General features: G+C 39.9%; 2 protein-coding genes across 4 annotated transcripts; one reads left to right on the plus strand and one right to left on the minus strand.

The window, feature by feature from the left end:
* Positions 1-1,183: 1,183 nt before the first annotated feature.
* On the plus strand, positions 1,184-7,379 carry LOC135475222 (ileal sodium/bile acid cotransporter-like). The gene is made up of 3 exons (XM_064755036.1): positions 1,184-2,290; positions 3,133-3,307; positions 4,266-7,379. The coding sequence occupies exons 1-3, from the start codon at positions 1,457-1,459 to the stop codon at positions 4,922-4,924; spliced, it is 1,668 nt and encodes a 555-aa protein (XP_064611106.1). The 5' UTR covers positions 1,184-1,456; the 3' UTR covers positions 4,925-7,379.
* A 3,621-nt stretch (positions 7,380-11,000) lies between these two features.
* Positions 11,001-18,020, minus strand: LOC135475328 (uncharacterized). Of its 3 annotated transcripts, none has more exons than XR_010445036.1 (7): positions 17,619-18,020; positions 16,326-16,840; positions 15,775-15,956; positions 14,929-14,995; positions 14,156-14,286; positions 12,985-13,060; positions 11,001-12,125 (listed from the first exon to the last, which is right to left on the minus strand). XR_010445036.1 is itself a non-coding variant. In XM_064755179.1 (3 exons), exons 1-3 carry the CDS (start codon positions 17,770-17,772, stop codon positions 15,774-15,776), a joined length of 852 nt encoding a protein of 283 aa, XP_064611249.1. In that variant the 5' UTR covers positions 17,773-18,020; the 3' UTR covers positions 15,074-15,773. The 3 variants fall into 3 exon arrangements, 1 of the variants encoding a protein (XP_064611249.1); XR_010445035.1 differs by having other exon boundaries at positions 15,771-15,956; XM_064755179.1 differs by lacking the exons at positions 11,001-12,125; positions 12,985-13,060; positions 14,156-14,286; positions 14,929-14,995 and having other exon boundaries at positions 15,074-15,956.
* Between the last annotated feature and the right edge of the window lie 1,013 nt (positions 18,021-19,033).

Consider the following 19,033-nt stretch of genomic DNA (forward strand, 5'->3'; position numbering starts at 1 on the left):
GGTGGGTGACGAGCTTAGTGATGATATAACTCGTCGACGGCGCCCGAGGATCACCTGTCTTGAACCAGTACGAAGTGCAAATCTGTACCTCACATGTCAAGAAAGTGTCAAAGGCCCATAGTTTACGCCGGCATCTCTGGTTCCTCCACGAATAAAACTAACCGCCATCATATAAGTGAAAAAGTTCTTGAGTGTGGTATTAAACAACAATGATGTATAAATGCAATAGTACATTCTCTACGTTTACCCTCGGGTTATCAACTACACCGACAACGAAAGACAGGCTTTTGTCGTACTGAATGGTGACGCCCTCCATTACACATGGATGATTACGAAACCCGCTTATCACAAGGGCCGTTAGACAGCCGTTAATCAGCCGCCCCAGATTTTGTTTGCACAAATCATACTACATGTAGATTAAGGCGCTGCTAATGTTAAAAGTCTGATAATCCGGCACACAATAGCTCAGCACACTTGAGATTCTGTGGAGGCGAGGACTGGTGCTGTCACTGGGGCACGCACAGTAAATGTACCTGGTATACGATGGCCTGATTTATCAGTGTGAGACACAAGTTTGTTGGTCAAAACTCGGCATAACATGAGTAAGTCATAGTGTTTTCATGAGTCCTTTCAGTAAGAGACTCAACTTTTTTTTTTGTTTTATTATTTTTTTGTGTGCTAATTATCAATGTTCTGGCAATTCTATATTTTAAAAAACAGTGTTTTGGTCGTGTTGTAATTCTGTTTCATAATCTAAATATTTTTGCTTTGAAATACAACCTTGTAGAAAGTAATTCAAGAAAGTATTCTTTATAGTAGATTGTGTAGTACATGTATTCTGACGTTGGACAAGTGGGCTGTTTCTCTGCAGATTTGTCATTTGTCAATTGCTGGCCCACAAAACTGACCTGCTGACAATTAGTGTTTGACAGTAGGGCTCTGTACGGCATAATACAACCTACTAGTCTTTTCTGCTATCAGCGCTTCTCCTAGCTTCTCCACCTCGGGCACATCTCTATTCACAGCAGGATACCCACCGATTGTGAAAAGACTGATTTTTGAAAGGCCGCAGACCAACAAGTGCTATTGGACCGGATCTGCACAGTCAAGCATGTCGCGCAAAGCCCCTACTCATCGCCATACAAAAACAACCTGAATCTGGATCCAAGCTCACATTCAGGTTTTCAGGTCATTGGGATAGTTTGAGAATATCGCGCTACCTGCGTTTCCAGAAAGTGGCTACTTTTGCATTCTCATTCCGCTTGTTGTGTGTGTCCACAGTTGTAAGACTTTTCCTAGGCTTGGACGTAAGGCAGGTAAATAGTAGGCCTACTACTTGAATATCGACTTACTAATAGGGCAGAAAAACTTCAGTCGAGAACAAGCTCGAGAATCGAGCAAATCGGTGGAGAAAGACACTGTTCCGCGTGATTGGGAAAGGTATTTCAGAACCAAAATGGCCAAACTATTATTTGATATCATCTTATTTCTGGCTACCCTTCGGTTCTCGTCTCAGGAAGAAGCTGTGATTCCAGTACCGATAGCAGATGACGCCATAAGACCGACTTCCGAACCCAATCTGGCGCCGATGCAAGTCACAAATAAGTCCGACGTCGCGCCTATGGTGATGACGAAATTTGTGAACGGAATGACGTTAACAATGGCGTCTAATTTTATTCTTGTTTATATGGATTTGCCAACAACAGTAATTTTTAATTATTCTCTGGATTGTTCCAAAGCCAACAACGATTATGGCATTCTCTTTTCACTGTCAAACTATTACGTGGCATCAATTTCCAGCTCTCAGCCTGTATTCATCCGCGACGTCAAGTCCAACTGTCGGCAGCTGGGTGAAGCGTCAGGGGAGGTAAGCGTGACATTGACAGGAATTCTGTTGGGACGCGTGGAGCTGGAGATTGACGTTTATCCTGGAATGACGCCTTCGCTCTACAACTCGAGTAGAGTGACCTACAATGAAAAGACTACTGACGACAAGAGCTACCAGTATTCGAAACATTCACCCTCCCTGACTTACATGTATGACGGTTACAACCTGTCCAGATGGGTGGTGCAAGGGTCAAATTCATCATCTCCCGCCAAATTAATGATCGTCTGCATGAAGAAGCCGACAACACTGGACAGCGTACTGCAGAGCACCATGATGGTGTACTTGGTGTTAGTTATGACAGCCATGGGGTGTAAAACAAAACTGGAAGTGTTGAAGCAAGTATTTAGGAGACCGGTGGCGCCGTGCATCGGACTCTTCTGCCAATTCATCATGATGCCAATGGTAAGAACCAGTTTTTGGTCACGTGCAAAACAGTTGTAAATAAGGAAGGACACGTAGGAAATTGTGAAGTTTAGCTTGCTGTTATTGTTTGTAGTGGACCCACTTCAACGATGTTCCTCAGTTGTGAAAAAGGAGGTTCTTCAATGAACTCACTTCATAACTTTTGCCACATGACCAAACCACCAACCTAAACTTTACAACCCCATGATTGGTATAGTCACTCGTATCTACATCATATCCACCAACATTGCCACAGATTACAATATTGACACTCGCCTTTCCTCTTGCTCTACTATCAATGTTCGCATAACTGCATGTTATGGGTTTCCGCTTAATTTAATTTTCACATTTTTTGACATTCGTTGTTCATTACAGAGGGTGGGCGAGTATAAATTTATGGTCTTCTCTGAAAGTCCGCATGCATGGCGATCGAATTTAAGGGCTTTCCTGTACCCCTTCCAGAAGGGAGTTCTCCGGCCCTCTAAAAGGGAAGCAAAACTCATGAACAGCAGAGCCCTCTTCCTGCTTGAATAGCAATATGCGTTATCATTATACGTGATTGTTGAAATCACTAGTAGTGTTATTCATATAAGTAGAGTACACTGCTGTTTCATGAGTTGCATGGTTTGTTTCCCTTTGTAGAGGACCGGACATCCGCATTGGCGAAAATCAATACACATATTTTCTATTTATTACACAAACCGTTTAAGTCATGAGGGGTTTTGTTTTCCACCAATGATTCACTTCATCCGCTGTTTTGTCCGAAAAGAAAGCTCTTCAATGAAATGACGTCACGATTTCTGCTACGTTATCAAAACAACACATGTGATGTTGTATTTCAGATCGCCTATGTTCTGACCCTTGTCATTCCATTCCCTACCCCCGGGATGGCTCTGGGGTTCTTCGCCTGTGGCTGTGCCCCTGGGGGTGGGGGCAGTAACCTGTGGTCGTACCTGCTGGGAGGGGATGTCTCTCTTTCCGCCGCGATGACGACAATCAGTAACATCGCCGCTGTGGGTAAGTCTTTGTAATATGACAGTTTTCCCGGCTGGGTGGATACCTAGTGAACTGAATCAACCCAGGCCGTGCGTTCTTTGATTCTTTTCTGCAATAAGTAATTGTTTCTCTAAGATTACAGCAGAAAATATTTACACAGCGTGGAGCCGGAAAATGGTCCCCATGAAGCATTGTAGGCCAATTATGCCGTACTCAAAACGTTTTCACATGTATGACGATGAGATTTAATGGTATAGAAAGCCAGGACCAGCCCGAGAGATATCAGCGCAAAAATATCCCACGATTTGCCTGACAAACCTCGTGCGGGAGTTGGATTCGAACATTTACCCTCATTGATCATGGACAGCTCGTCTTCTCGTACAATCCATTTCACGACTGGGCCGATATCAGAAACTAGAACCAATTAACTTTTAAGGGCAACTCGATGCAATATTGAAACACATTCTTCAGCCATTCTCTGCTGTGATTGCACATATCAGAGACTGAACTGTGGTTCGTGAATTATGGGTAAGGGTTAGCCAGGAAGGAATGTATAATGTAACTCTAAACAAATATGTTAAACTTAACACATTAACATTATGTTATGTGAGCAATGATACAACAGATTATGTTACAGCAACAATGCAATGCAATGTTGCACCAACAAAAAAATTTTATTTGGAAAACGCTAAAATCGGTACTATAGTCGATTTTGCCTTCACTCAGAAAGCATAGCATTCGGTCAATTTAACAGATGAGTTTTTTGAATTTCGCAGCAAGAAAGTTCATCTTGTGGTGATTTTCAGGTTTATGGCTTTGGGTTGGATTAAAGGTAAACAAAAGGATCCGCAGTGTAAACGTAATAATGTGAAAAGCTCATGTTAAAACAACCCCTTTGTTAAGATATTCTTGAATTGTCCACACATCAAAAAGTTTACATGTTGTTTACTTTTAACAATCCCGCTCATTTTGTTTTCAGGAGTATTTCCGTTGTGGATATTCACACTAGGTCGCGTGGTTTTGTCCGACCAATCAGATTTGAAAATTCCATATCTGAACATGATTGTCTCCCTTCTGATGGTGGCCATTCCGCTGGCGATCGGAGCGATCCTGAACCACAAAAAACACGCGTTTACCAAGAAAATGCTGCGATATCTCATCCCGATTGTGGTGGTTTTGACCATTGTGTTCATAGCCTTGGCCATGTACGTCAATTTTTACATGTTCAGACTGATAGAGCCGATACTGATATTGGCCGGAGCGCTGTTGCCTTACATAGGGTACGTCCTAGCCGGGCTCTTGGCTTTGGTCTTCAGACAAAGTCGAAAGTTCTGTATTACCATAGCCATAGAGACAGGCATCCAAAACGCGACCATCGCCTTCATCCTCGTCATGTTCTCCTTCCCTCCTCCCGACAATGTGATAGCCGCCACTCCCGCCATCGCCTCCTCCAGTATGACAGGGATTCCCCTGATAATCATAGCAGCCATATATCATTCGTACTTACGCTGCTGCAAGAAAAAAAGGGATGAAAATTCGGACGACGAGAAAGAGAAAAAACACCAAGAGGTAAAGAAAGAAATGGGTAAGTCCAGTGAGAAAGAGGCCATGTTAGAAGAGAAAGTTTCCTCAGTGTAAAATACCTAGATATCTGGAACAAAAGAAACAAGAACAACGTTCATTCGTCACGTGACCGAATGCTTTGACGATGTGACGAGGCACTCCATGTTGATAAAAAATCCCTGCAGTCAGCCAATATTTAAGAACGTTGAGGAGGTCATGTAGGTGTAAAACTTTGAACTCGTTGTGCTATAAGTCCATTTGATTTGCATAATATACAATATGAGAATAGCGCGCCTATAAGCGCACTTAAAAGTCGGTCTAAGCGGTGTAATCTTTTGTTCTTTTGTGTAGTACGTCACGTACTGCTTCTGTATAGTTGTATTTCATGCACAAGCTCTGCAGCGTCACAGCACAAAACGATGACGTGTTTCTACGCAGCCTGAAGCGCAATTATTTAGGCAGGAAATGTCCACCATTGGTTTGACAATGAAAGGTGTTACGCACTTGGTAATACTTGGCATACTTTGCCCTGTATTCACGTATTGTACGAACTATTTGTGTCAATCTTGACTGATGTTCAATATACCCATAACCCATAAATATGCGTTTATTCTACAGACACCGCCTGATCACGTTACAGGCGCATTCACTGTGCTCTTTGACCATTCAACAAAATGCAAAAATGAGACCATTCTGTCGATTTTATTTTTGAATGGTACAAAATATATGACACAGACCTTGTTCTTCTTTCATTCAACTTGTTGGTATAGGACAAATTAGCATTATGTGAACACATTTGAGCCTTACCTTGAATAGAAACCTGCAAAATATTCGTGAAAGTTATCTGAAATCCTTTGGCTGGCTTGTGTTTATGTATCTTTCGTCTTAGAAACATAATTTTAATTGTAATAAAATCTGTACTGCGAAACGACGTGCTCAACAGTTGACGAGGCGTGTAAAACTGTTAAGTGTTATGATCATGACTGGTGTCATTTTTAAAAATAGAAATTATTTTCTTATGACATTGATGGAAGTGTATAATCCATCATCAGTATTATATAGTATTCTTTGAGATCCTGATTTCATTTCGTTGTTTATACTCTTCATGTGAATTGTCAAAGCATCATTGTACACAGTATTTCCATCGAGTATCCGCGTAGAACGGTAACCCCATACAGTATTAAAATAATCAGTGATTTGTTTTTTTCTGAAAGTCTGTGCAGAATATCCATGCACTTTTGTTATTTGTTATATGTTTATATAAGCACAAGTATTAACTTACCTAAATACTGAGCATATATTCTCTATATGCCTACCCGAATCCGAGAAACTAAATGGATTCCCTTATAGATGTGTATGAATTGTGTATCAAATGTGTATTTGATACAATGTCCATGCTATTGTGTACCTGTGACATGTATTATCGATAGCCTTTTATACATCTGATACAATGTCCATGCTATTGTGTACCTGTGACATGTATTATCGATAGCCTTTTATACATCTGATACAATGTCCATGCTATTGTGTACCTGTGACATGTATTATCGATAGCCTTTTATACATCTGATACAATGTCCATGTTATTGTGTACCTGTGACATGTAGTATCGATAACCGTATATACATCTGATACAATATCCATGCTATTGTGTACCTGTGACATGTATTATCGACAACCGTATATACATCCGATACAATGTCCATGCTATTGTGTACCTGTGACATGTATTATCGATAACCTTATATACATCTGATACAATGTCCATGTTATTGTGTACCTGTGACATGTAGTATCGATAACCGTATATACATCTGATACAATATCCATGCTATTGTGTACCTGTGACATGTATTATCGACAACCGCATATACATCCGATACAATGTCCATGCTATTGTGTACCAGTGACATGTATTATCGATAACCTTATATACATCTGATACAATATCCATGCTATTGTGTACCTGTGACATGTATTATCGACAACCGTATATACATCCGATACAACGTCCATGCTATTGTGTACCTGTGACATGTAGTATCGATAACCGTATATACATCTGGTACAATGTCCATGCTACTGTGTACCTGTGACATGTATCATCGATAACCTTATATACATCTGATACAATGTCCATGTTATTGTGTACCTGTGACATGTAGTATCGATAACCGTATATACATCTGATACAATATCCATGCTATTGTGTACCTGTGACATGTATTATCGACAACCGCATATACATCCGATACAATGTCCATGCTATTGTGTACCAGTGACATGTATTATCGATAACCGTATATACATCTGATACAATGTCCACGCTATTGTGTACCTGTGACATGTATTATCGATAATCTTATATGCAGCTGTGATACAATGTCCATGCTATTGTGTACTTGTGACATGTATTATCGATAACCCTATATACAGCTGTGATACAATGTCCATGCTATTGTGTACCTGTGACATGTATTATCGATAACCTTATATAAATATTATCTCGATAATCTCATGCATCTTAGAAACATCTAATAAAACATCTTTTTACCTGTTTCTTACTCCTGTGTCGATCGTACATGGGAAGCTCTGCCATCAACCTGCGGATGGTCGTGAGTTTCGCATGGGCTCTATACCCGGTTGCCTCTCACCGTAATGCTGGCCGCCGTCGTATAAGTGAAATATTTCTCAGTACGGTAAAAAAATGCAATCATATGAATAGATGAATAAATGTTTCTTCTGTGTCAGTTCAAGCTGAGCACAGGGCGTCATAGTGATGGGCTACGTCTATTATGCGTCATTCATGGTCATGGCTATCTCATTTCTGACTCTGACGTGACCAAACGAAATGTGAAACTTCCGCATTCTTCTGTTGTGAATGGGGCGAGTTTCGATCTCTTTTCAGAACTGTTCTCATAAAAACTGTCTGATCGTGGAGAATAACGATTTGTGAAATGAAACCACGAGCTTCGAAGAATCTTTAACACTGTCAAAGGATGTCTCACGAATGAACTTTCTTGAAAATCTAGCAATGAGCAGTGGTTGTAAGCTGGTAAAACCGCAACTTTTTGACGGCGTTCCGTCCGACATTTTACCCTTTGCATTCCTAAGGTGAAACTTGATAGTAGGCTACCTTGGCAACCGACCTATCAAGTAGACTTTACAATCCGGCGGATCGGGCTGCTTGTCACAGTGTTGTGTGTTGTGGTGTGCGGCAGTAACTTACCTCACCAAGTACATGTCAAACTTCCTGACTTAAACAATTCATGTTATGCGAAATCAGCTTTCGACGTGAATTTAATTCAAAATGATAGGACTGACATGCACGTGAACACGAGTCTATCCGAGACCAAATCTCGCTTTGAAGGACCTTTTCGCCCTACATGACTGATATGCTCAGTTTTACTTCTCTCACTTAGTGATTTTAATAACCTCTTGAATAACATTAACTGCATTTTTTTTTGAAAAATGATCTTCTAATCGAAAGTATATACATTTGGCCATGCCATATTTATGCCCATGGAAAAACCACCGACTTTTGACAAACTTTGCGATCACGTATGGACACCATATAGATGGAAGGCAAGTGACGTACATGACACTGTGCAAATGGTCAAACGAGCGTCGATGACTGCTAACAGCGAGATCTACAAATTCCCTGTTCATGAATCCGCACCTCGAATGTCCTAACGGTGAAAGCGAAGCACACCATAACCACTCGGCCACGAACCGCTCCCGTCAAATCAACCATTCATACAGTGGCCTACTTAGATGTTTACTTGTGCCATAACCTCTGTGTTTACATACTTGGCTTAAGTGAACATACAAATCTTTGCTTACTTATATCAAGAACCCCACTAGGCGAGGTGTGGTAGACGTAGTGAACCGAATACTATGCCTCACTATTACCCTCTTACAGAATGTTACAAAACATGTAGGGCAACAAGAACTCTGGGCTAAGAATCGTGATCGTCTGAAACCCCAGGGGGAACACACGATCAGACGGGACAAGGTCACTGTTTGTATAATAGTACTGCTTCTTGTGCAAAACTAAAACTAAAATAAAATGCATCATATATCGTGAAAGTATACTTCCGTGGGCATCCGCCGTGGCTAATAAACGACATAAAACAGTTTCCACGCCGAATACCTATCATTTACTGTGAAATATTTTATTTGTGATGTATATTAGCAATCTTGTTTGAGTAATAAGAAAGTTCAAACGGTGTTTAACGTTGAACTGCATGACTCGGACGTATTCCAATACTCATATATTAAACCCATACATTCTAAAAACTAATCAGTGATCTGATAAATTTAACATAACATGTTTTATGTTTTTTAAGTGATGCTAGAATCTAGACTTCTTACTACGTTGCTATTATTGACGACATAACATCCCGTCACCACAATACAAGTATTCCGTTGGAATAACAACACACGCATATCATGCATACATAACATAACCGCTCGAAGCGAATTCTGTTACTATGTTCTGCCATCACTCAAAACGTGAGTGTATATGTATGCAAAGGAAGTCTGGTTCATGTAGACTCAGGGAAACCAGCGCATGCGCCTGACGGCATCTGCACGCGATTTACGGCTGGGACTGGATTTGAACAACTGCGCAATTTGCCAAAGGTTCCTTTCTCTCGACGAAAAACGACGCATATAACTGGGCCAGGGATGATGTAGATATTAACAGTTAAAGAAAGCATTCACATTTTCAAATTTAATTACATACCTAAAAGTTTAAAAAAACTATGAGTAAAAATCCTGGTAGATGTCTTTTCCTTTCAGTACATAAATACATTAGTAACTCTCCCCCTGATTAATAATTTCACATCTGTGTCCTTGTGTTCATTCGTCTTTATATACATTTCTTTTTCCACAATCCACAATCCAGGATTAAGCCTGTACGTGAAAATGCAAGCGGTCTATAAACCTAGTTTTTGACCTTCGCAGTTCGTCCTTGTACATTGGAACAGTAGAGCTATATTAGTCTATGCATGGATTTATTTATTTATTTGATTGGTGTTTTACGCCGTACTCAAAAATATTTCACTTATCCGACGGCGGCCAGCATTATGGTGGGAGGAAACCCACGACCATCCGCAGATTGCTGGCAGACCTTCCCACATACGGCCGGAGAGGAAGCCAGCATAAGCGGGAGTCTTTGGATGGAGGCGCATCAGATACAATGTTTGACCCATATAAACTACTCAACCACGAAGGATTATATGATTTACTTATCTTCAACAAACTAACCCACTGGCCGCATGCACTGACCTGTAAAACACTTGTTTGTTTGTCAGTCATGAATCAAGTCACTCATAGAGAAGCCAGGCTTCACTCAAGTCTCCTTACTGTTTAGTGTCCTGAATGGACAGTCAATCTGCGCCTGAAATGTAACTACTGTTGTTAGCTCAGGTTACAACTAACGAATAACAAAACCAATCCATCATCTAATACGCAGAAGGTTCGTATTTGAGTGAAATATATCGTGTTTACCCTTATATAAAAGTAGGCCAAATTTAGATTTTTTGTACGTATCGTTTCCATCAATGCTTCCCAACAGCGCCATTGTATGTAGACCTTTAATGCCTCTCGAAAATTCTATCCATACCTCCCAACAGTGTCATTGAATGTAGGCCTTTAATACATCTCACTCAAGAATATTTCACTATATGACAGCGGCCAGCATTGTTGTGGAAGAAAACCTGACAGATCCCGGGCGAAACCCACGAACATGGACTGGACTTGAACTCATAGCGACCGCACTGGTAAGAGGCATCACTGTCATAGCGCCACACTGGCACGTAACCACCCCTGCCATACAGGCCCCTGGTGGTGTCCAATGATAATTTTTGTGTTGAATTTTGTCTGTTTTGCACGGATATATGTGAAAACTTTGTCTACGGTTATACCACTCACCGATCTATAGGCTATATATGGCGATAAAATACTATATCATATTTTGATACAACATTATAAAAATAAAAGGTAGACTGAATCTTGATTTGTTGTACAAAAAAGTACAATATACAATATATATATATATATATATATATATATATATATATATATATATATATATTTATATATATATATATATACAGTATATATATGTATATATATATTTCTGAGTTGAAATTGACAAATTTCCTACATAAATACAAAGGAAAATCAATGTGTTCGTGATACGTTGAGCTTTATATTAATAATACTATAGTGTGGGCGGGTTACAGAAAGGTCACAACCGCCAGTAACAGTACAAACAGCCCCGGATATATACCAAAATGTGACCCTATGCTCGCGATATGGCGTCATGACATGGACACCAATGAGTGTGGTATAAAACAGATAATATACAGGGGCTACAGCTCTCTATATACTGACACATGCGCTACAAAAGTCTCATCGACGGCAGAAGTAGGCTACGCCAACCTCGAGAACAACTTTTCCACATCCCTTTACAGTCTATACACTCGGAAGACATATGGCGTTGCTGGGGGTGATGTTGTTGTTCATATCAATGAGTACTAAAATTTAATAAATAGATTAACCTACTGATGATCTCAACATACATAACCTTCTTGTGGCACGTCTGTTTGGGCTAATAAACTAGGTTAGACCTAGCCAATCCTTTCCGCTCAACTTTCTGCAGCACTCGTGTCCTGGATCGTAGTTTTGCCCAAGCCATACATTCATTTTATTTATCTATTTATTTATTTGATTGGTGTTTTACGCCATACTCAAGAATATTTCACTTATACGACGGTGGCCAGCATTAAAGTGGGTGGAAACCGAGCAGAGCCCGGAGGAACACACGACCATCTGCAAGTAGCTCGCAAACCTTCCCATGTATGGCCGGACAGAAAGCCGGCATGCATGAGCTGGACCTAGGAGCCTCTCATACCATACATACAAGCTACTGATCTACCCACATACCCTGTATTATGGCAGGGTGGGACATCATAAACACAGTTTTGATACAAACATACAACAGATATAAGCACTAAAACGCAAGCCAGCACGAGCAGGCTGGCAGGAGATCCGAGCTCTGCGATGGCCCTGCACATCTGAGCGCGCTCTTTAAAAATCAGCACTTATCATGTATTGTTTTCACATCTTACATCCTTAGAGTTTGAAGTCTTGCAGAAGTTCCGTAGCATCCTGTAGAAGAGACGATTTCGACTCCTTCGGCGAGTTCAGGCTACTCTTGCCGTGACGTTTTTGTGTGGGCCGATAGTTATGGACTGAATTGGAACATCTGTAAAAGAAGATTCATTTGTTTTTCTTAACTTCCTATATCATATATTAAGATTATTTTGCTTACAGGCTCAATATATTCAACTAACTTTACAAACCAGAAGGGCAATGGCCTGCTTGGCGGGAAACCGTGTACCAAACCATCAACCAGGAGAACTGAAAGAAGCCAGTTTACGGTAGCAGGAATTTTACACGAAGTGGTGTCCGAAAATACGCTGCTGCCTGTACTGTGACTGTGAGTGTAAGGACGTGGTGAGAACCTGTCACGGCACCATAAAAATGAAGACTGGAGAGGCCTGCTGCAAGGGTATGGGGCAGCTACAAGATGGTCAGGCTGCTACAAAGAGCTCTCTGTCACGATATCAAACTGCTCCAAGGGGAGCTACGAGAGGATCAGGCTGCTGCGAGGGGATCGCTCTACTACGAGAATATGGCCCCGTTACATATATCCCAGGATCGTGCGGCCTCAAGTAAATAGGTCTGCTACGAAAAGATCTGGCTGTTGCAGCCTACAGAGGAACGTGCTGTTACATGGGGAACGCACTGTTACAAGGAACCAAAAAAACGACTCCATTGATAAGGGACAAAACTGCACAGGTTGTTAAGATGAAACAATTTTATACATCAATCAACATGCTACCTGTCTTGACCAAAATCTTTAAGATCAATACATCCACGCAATAGATATATACTATATGAGTAGAAATGAAACTTGTCGTTTTATCTGCACAAATTTATGTCTGAAATAATTTAGTGAATGGTCACATTACACACAGGTCGATTCCTTGTTGATTTGTTTGTCGTTGGCTCAGCTCTATATACATTTATGAGCACACAAAGGCAAACAGACGGTTACTAACCCAGTCATCTTGTGATCATTATGGGATGGATGGTGGTCAGTAGAGCTCTTCCCACAACAACTCCACTCTTCATCAACTGTACAAGGATGTAAAAACACAAAGAGAGAATTTGACAGCTGATCGATTCCGCTATCAATATCAACAATATCACTAAAGAAGATTGATATTTTGCAGACAGAATACAGAATATATACAAAAATACAATTCTTTTTATCTATTAAAGCATGTTAAAGATAGCTCGGTAGAGCTGTGATTACGTATACTATCACAGCTCTGTGTTGTTTCATAAGGTTACCTTGAACACCTCTGTACTTCCCTTGCTGGCTTCACAATACTACTGCAGGGCACCAAAAAAATTGTCTGTCCATAGTCACCCTCGACTCAGCTATCAATTCCAGGCAGGTGTTCCCATATGTCATCAACAGTAAACCAGCACAAGCAGGAAACTATTGTGGAAACTGGATAAATTCCTACTCTACCTTCCATGTTTGAGTGCGTACTCCTCACAGCCCATACAAGGGAGATAACTACTGACACTTCTACCATATTGTGTAGATTAAACTTTTCTACAATTTTGTTGATTTGAGAAATGTTTTTAGTCATCAGTGTTGATTATGGTTCCCTCTAGGTCACTACTGGTGAGACTGATCCTAAACCATTAGCAAGAATGCATGTCAAAAGGTCTAACTTGCCCTAATAGTGGCAGTGGTAATTGTATACATGATTCCCCTCACTGTGAGGAGTATGCAGTTGTATACTGAAGCCAGCATAGGACGTGTAGAGGTGTTCAAGGTAAGCTTATGAAACAAGACAGAGCAGTGATAGTACAGGTAATCACAGCCCTATAGAGTTAGATAAACACCAAGAGTCATTTCGCAAACAATAGGATTCAATTTTCAGTTCAAGTCAGTATTTCACTGTCGTTATATTGCCAGAACTGTAGAATGTTCCATGTGCTGTTGTCTGGCATTTAAACGATAATGTTTTGCCTCATAAGAGGACGTCAGTGTTGCTGTTGTTGGATGGTGGCATGGGAGCATTTAACCGCGCATGCGTCACAGCTTGCGACAGAATGTCGGTCTATATTTCTTGTTTACTGAATGTCTACCCACTGAGGTATATATGTACCTCCATTGTCTACCATGGTTATGTCTCACAATGGGAGTTTTACCAATAAAGCCAGGATGAAACTTGCAGGCTCCTTCCTTCATCTCTGTGGCAGCAAATGTCCCCAGGCAGTTAAGGCACCTGCTACCTTCAGCCAACGCTCGATGTCCTTTTATCTTTGTCCCCGAGTTGTGCCTTTAGAGGAGTAACAACAACAACAAAGACATTCTCAGCAACACCTTTTTGTCAACTCGACATGTGCATGGTTTTCTCATTACACAACTGTTAAAGAGATCCAAAGGAAATAAGCCCACACTAACGGCTTGTAGAGCCTAATGAGTGGATGATGCTCATGTGGCGGTTTGCGCGCTGCAGTGTTCATTAAAAACCACTTGACTTCCACCAATATGTTATGCATATCTGCACATCACATGGTGGAAAATTCATCAGTAACCTGTCAAGGACCGGGGGTTTTCGCTGCCAGTAGTGTAGATTCCTTCACCGTTAACACATGCAAAATTCTTGGGCATGGTGTTAAACACTAATTAAATTGACCTCGCCATCTAGACTTGGTCTACTATCAGAAGAAATGTGGATGTTCAGCACTGAGACCCAGACTACCTCATGGTTGAAAACGAAAGTTACAAATCTGATACTTGGACTTGACGAACTAAATCTTAGTACATGCAGTAACATATGTAAATGCATCATTTATGGTATATTACAAAGGATGATCTAATGAAGAAATTATTTTATCCACTGCCAAGCATGACTGAAAAATCCATTTTTAGGTCTCCCGGGTTTGCGAAAATTTATATTTTGTATACTGATACTTACATTTTATGCTGCTGAGTTCTTTTCCTATGATATTCAGCCTTGTTCAGATTCTTGATATCCTGGAAACCTGCAGAAAACACAGCCGAATACAGTCCAGTTCTGAATACAAAATCTACAGTGAAATAAATTCAATATTGATCACCCTTAGCATATTTAAATTAATATATTGATAGTCAGGACTTGGATCTCTGCAGACAGGGAGTTTCATAACAGTCCTGAACAGTTAATGTACAGGGTGTCCCAGAAATCGTGCACCATCCAGGTTGAGGTTGAATGCTTGAGCGATGTGTTGCCCCATCTCTTCCAAACATAAAAACCAATTCAACTCTTCTTGTACTGTTAGTTTATTAGCCATAATTAACTCTGCAAGAGAGAAAAAAAAAATTAAAATCAGAATTAAATCTGAAACACAGAAAAAACATGAAAATCAGGATGGTGCAGAACTTCTGGGACACCCAGTACATTCACAGGGCCGGCGGAATGTTAAGGAATTTGAGTGAGGGGCGTGGCAGCTTCTGTATATCGTTTTCCCTAAGCTGAGGATTGTCATTACGAAATAAAATCACGAAGTGTCACTTTGTAGGGTTTTAATGTGGAACGACTCTCTATGAACTTTCAAGATTTAAAACAGAACTGTAAGGTATAAACAACCTATGGGAGAATTCAAGCTAAAATTTACAAAAATGTGAAAAGGTAAGAGTTGCTGAGGCTGAAATGTGGAATGACTTTCTAGAATATGTTTACATTCTCTATAACTTTATAAAGTTTCAAACAGAATGTTACATGAAGGCTACAAGCATTTTATAGGAACATTATGCATACAGAAACTCAACAATTCTTACATACTAGTACATTTTCATAGTTGCAAATATGTTCATTTTCTGTATTTCCACCTTAGGGATGATAAATATTTTGGTCAGCCATGAATTACCTCCCTTCGCCTGAGACTGCTCATGGTTCTTCCTTTTTTCACGAGCCAGTAAAGAGGACAAGCGCTTTTTATTCCTTAAATCATCGTAGTCTCTCACCTGAAATAATTCAGTTCTTCTGAATTTGGGAATCTGGGTAAAAAGTGTTCTTTAATAAAATAAGCTTAATAAAGTGTGGGCATAGTGCACTAAAGTTAAAACTAAACTTAAGTTTCTGTTTAGGTACTTGAAATGAATCGCAAACTTACTATACTAATACATATTAAATCTAAAAAAGGGGGGCATGTTACAGTTTTTTTATAAAATGTCAGAATAACTTTGCAAAAAACATGTACTGAAATTCATTCAGTCCGTCCATGTCATAAGACATTGGAACATGCCTCCACACAGAATGTTAACATAATAAATTAAATGGTTTTGTCATTTTGAAATAGGACAAAAATTACGATGAAAACCGTTTAAACGTACTCGTTGCTCATGTATTTTTCGTTTTTCTGTGACTTTCCTTGCTCTTTCCCTCAGTAAGGTTCTGGCCATATCTAAATTTGCCACAGAACCACTTTCAATTCGAATCATTATGTGCTGAGCATCAGAAATCATTTCACGACCCTGTAGCTTTATGCTACACTCTGTTTTCTTCCTGATTTCCTGAAAACCCTGTCCACATTTTCCAATTAAAAAACCAATGTAGTCCCATGGAAGGTTTAGCGCCAGGACAGTTGTCAGCTTGTCATTTTTCGAATTTGTACGACATGTGGGATATGTCTGATCAAACTCTGAGTTGACTATCTTTGCCAGCATGACAACCAGTCTTTTCAATCCATCTTGATTCACAATTTCAAGGGACTTAAAACTATCCAGTAAGACTTTCGCAGAATGACTAGAAAAAATATTTTCTTTGTCCAGTCGGCCTTGTCCAGGATCCAACAATTTTTGGACTTGAGTGTATGACTTGGAGAATTCATGGTCAATGAAGTCACAATCTGTAAAAAAAAAAAAAAAAAATAATGATAATAATAAATAAATAAAAGTCAGAATTAAGGATATATAATACGGTAAATTCCATATGGCACTATATTAAATCTCTTACATTTTTTGGTAATGTTTAAATACAGCTTTCTAAGTCAGAAAAGACGACTGGGAGTAAGGTGAATTAAAATTAAATAAAAATTTATTTTTTCACCATAACAATGGTTATAGCCATTTTATTCTTATATTTAACATATCCTGACTTTAGGTGTTTAGAAATCCCTTTCATATACATGTACATTACAAACCTCATAAATTTATTTGTGGACTCAAATTGTTTAAGGGCCTTGCCATCCAACCCATCTGACAAGTTCTCCAGTAAGGCGTAAGCTTAGCCATGAAGTCGTGTGTTCGAATCCCGCTTATGCCGTTTTGGCTAAGTCTTTGTCATTTAGGCGATTGCCTTACTGGCTTTGGATGTTTCCTCTTGTCGATCTCTTTCCAATTTCTTTTCCCTTGTCACCATCAAATAATTAGTTATTCTCGATTGTGGCGCATAATCCACTTATTCGTATGCTTAATTTAGACCTATACGATGGTGGGAGGAACTTGAAAGCCGGAAAGAGCCCGGTAGACACCCATGATACGGAGAGGAAGTCAGCATGATCTGACCGCGACCGAATTCGTGAGAGGCTCCTAAATTAATGTGCTGCGCTGGCAAAGCTTTACCACACGGACGCCTTTACCCCTAGTACTAATATTGAAAATACAAAAATATGAATAAATGCTAACCTTGCGCTGACTGGTCTTTGTTTTGACAGGTACACAGAATCCCGCCGATCCTGGCTGACTGAGAGTGTGTCAATTTCCCGGCTCTCCTCAGCTGATTGAGGACAAACTCAAGTCGACATCTAAAGCGACTTCCATGCTTCAAACAGTTCTCCATGATTTCTGTCACAGCGATCGGTCCCTCCTTTTAACAACAACACCTGTATGCCTGAAAGATGGAAGCCTAGCTGTAAGCGTACAAGTGTATGTCCATGGTTTTACCACAGTACAGAGCTCTAAACTCGCTTAGAAGGCTTTTTTAGGCGTGTATATCACATCATGGTGACATAGTACCTGATATATTTATCAATTTCCGCATGGTGACGACTTGAAGATTGCACCACATTGCAAAGCCATAAACAAACAATACCATGTGCTGCTTGTTCTCAGGGAGCAGTCATTGTTCTGATGACATCCTGACCCCGACTAGGTCACTTGCCGCTCAGCACCCCACCCACCCCCACCCCCACCCCTCCGGTACAATGAGGTATTAACATAGCTATCTACTCTTATTTATGTGGTAGTTAAGACGATTGTGTTATGTTGATATACTTGGTTGTAGTACAAGTGTTGCCTCCATCATGGAATTAAACACAAGGCGTATAGCCACACGTGAATATCCGGCTACGTACATGTATACAAGTCACAGCTCAGTCAGCAAAAAATCCCAGCATAGGGGCCTATAGGCTGCATATATTTGGACCAGGAAGCAGACCTACATAGGCTTTAGTACACATGTATCAGTGTAATAGTTTTCAGGGGCTCATGTTTTTTAACCGATGTGTTTATTACGCATATATATTTTCGTATAGTCGAATATTATATTTTAAGGCAGGTGTCCAGGTATTGCGACCAGCTGCAGGCATGCATTCTACAGAATCTATGTATACCAACATGTGACGAAGATGACTTTGCCATTGTCTGAGACTAAGCAATCATATGTTTGTTTATTTATTGGTTTGCAATGTGTTCGTAGTCTTAATATGCAACAATATTGGTGAAGGAATCGGTCATAGCAAAATAATGAGTGATAATTTTAAACATTAATGAGATTTATGTATAATTATTACACTTATGACTTTGGCCTGGTTTATGTGACGAGAGGAATTATCATAGGTTACCTATTTACGACAATAGTGAGTAGAAATACATGCTGGACAGCGAATTTGGATAGATTATATTTTCTTATTTATTTATTTATTTATTTATTTATTTATTTATTTATTCATTTATTTATTTATTGGGTTCATACATTCAGTTATTTATTTCCTGGGGAGTATTTATTCGTGAAGGAAAGTGTAGGCTTTTACACTTTTTTTTTTGGTGTTAGAAATAAAAATGCATTTTTTCGTTATCCTTTATCAAATGGATAATTTTTT

Source organism: Liolophura sinensis, chromosome 9, assembly GCF_032854445.1.
Source record: "Liolophura sinensis isolate JHLJ2023 chromosome 9, CUHK_Ljap_v2, whole genome shotgun sequence".
Lineage (NCBI taxonomy): Eukaryota > Metazoa > Mollusca > Polyplacophora > Chitonida > Chitonidae > Liolophura > Liolophura sinensis.

Bases quoted from the DNA above. Each gene is read 5' to 3' on its own strand.
- LOC135475328 (XM_064755179.1), bottom strand. From the start codon at position 17,772: ATGGAGAACTGTTTGAAGCATGGAAGTCGCTTTAGATGTCGACTTGAG. The intron at 16,841-17,618 runs GTTAGCATTTAT...TTTTTTTTACAG, and splicing joins CAAAGACCAGTCAGCGCAAG to ATTGTGACTTCATTGACCAT. The intron at 15,957-16,325 runs GTACGTTTAAAC...GAATTATTTCAG, and splicing joins GAAAAATACATGAGCAACGA to GTGAGAGACTACGATGATTT.
- LOC135475222 (XM_064755036.1), top strand. From the start codon at position 1,457: ATGGCCAAACTATTATTTGATATCATCTTATTTCTGGCTACCCTTCGG. The intron at 2,291-3,132 runs GTAAGAACCAGT...GTTGTATTTCAG, and splicing joins AATTCATCATGATGCCAATG to ATCGCCTATGTTCTGACCCT. The intron at 3,308-4,265 runs GTAAGTCTTTGT...TTTTGTTTTCAG, and splicing joins CAGTAACATCGCCGCTGTGG to GAGTATTTCCGTTGTGGATA.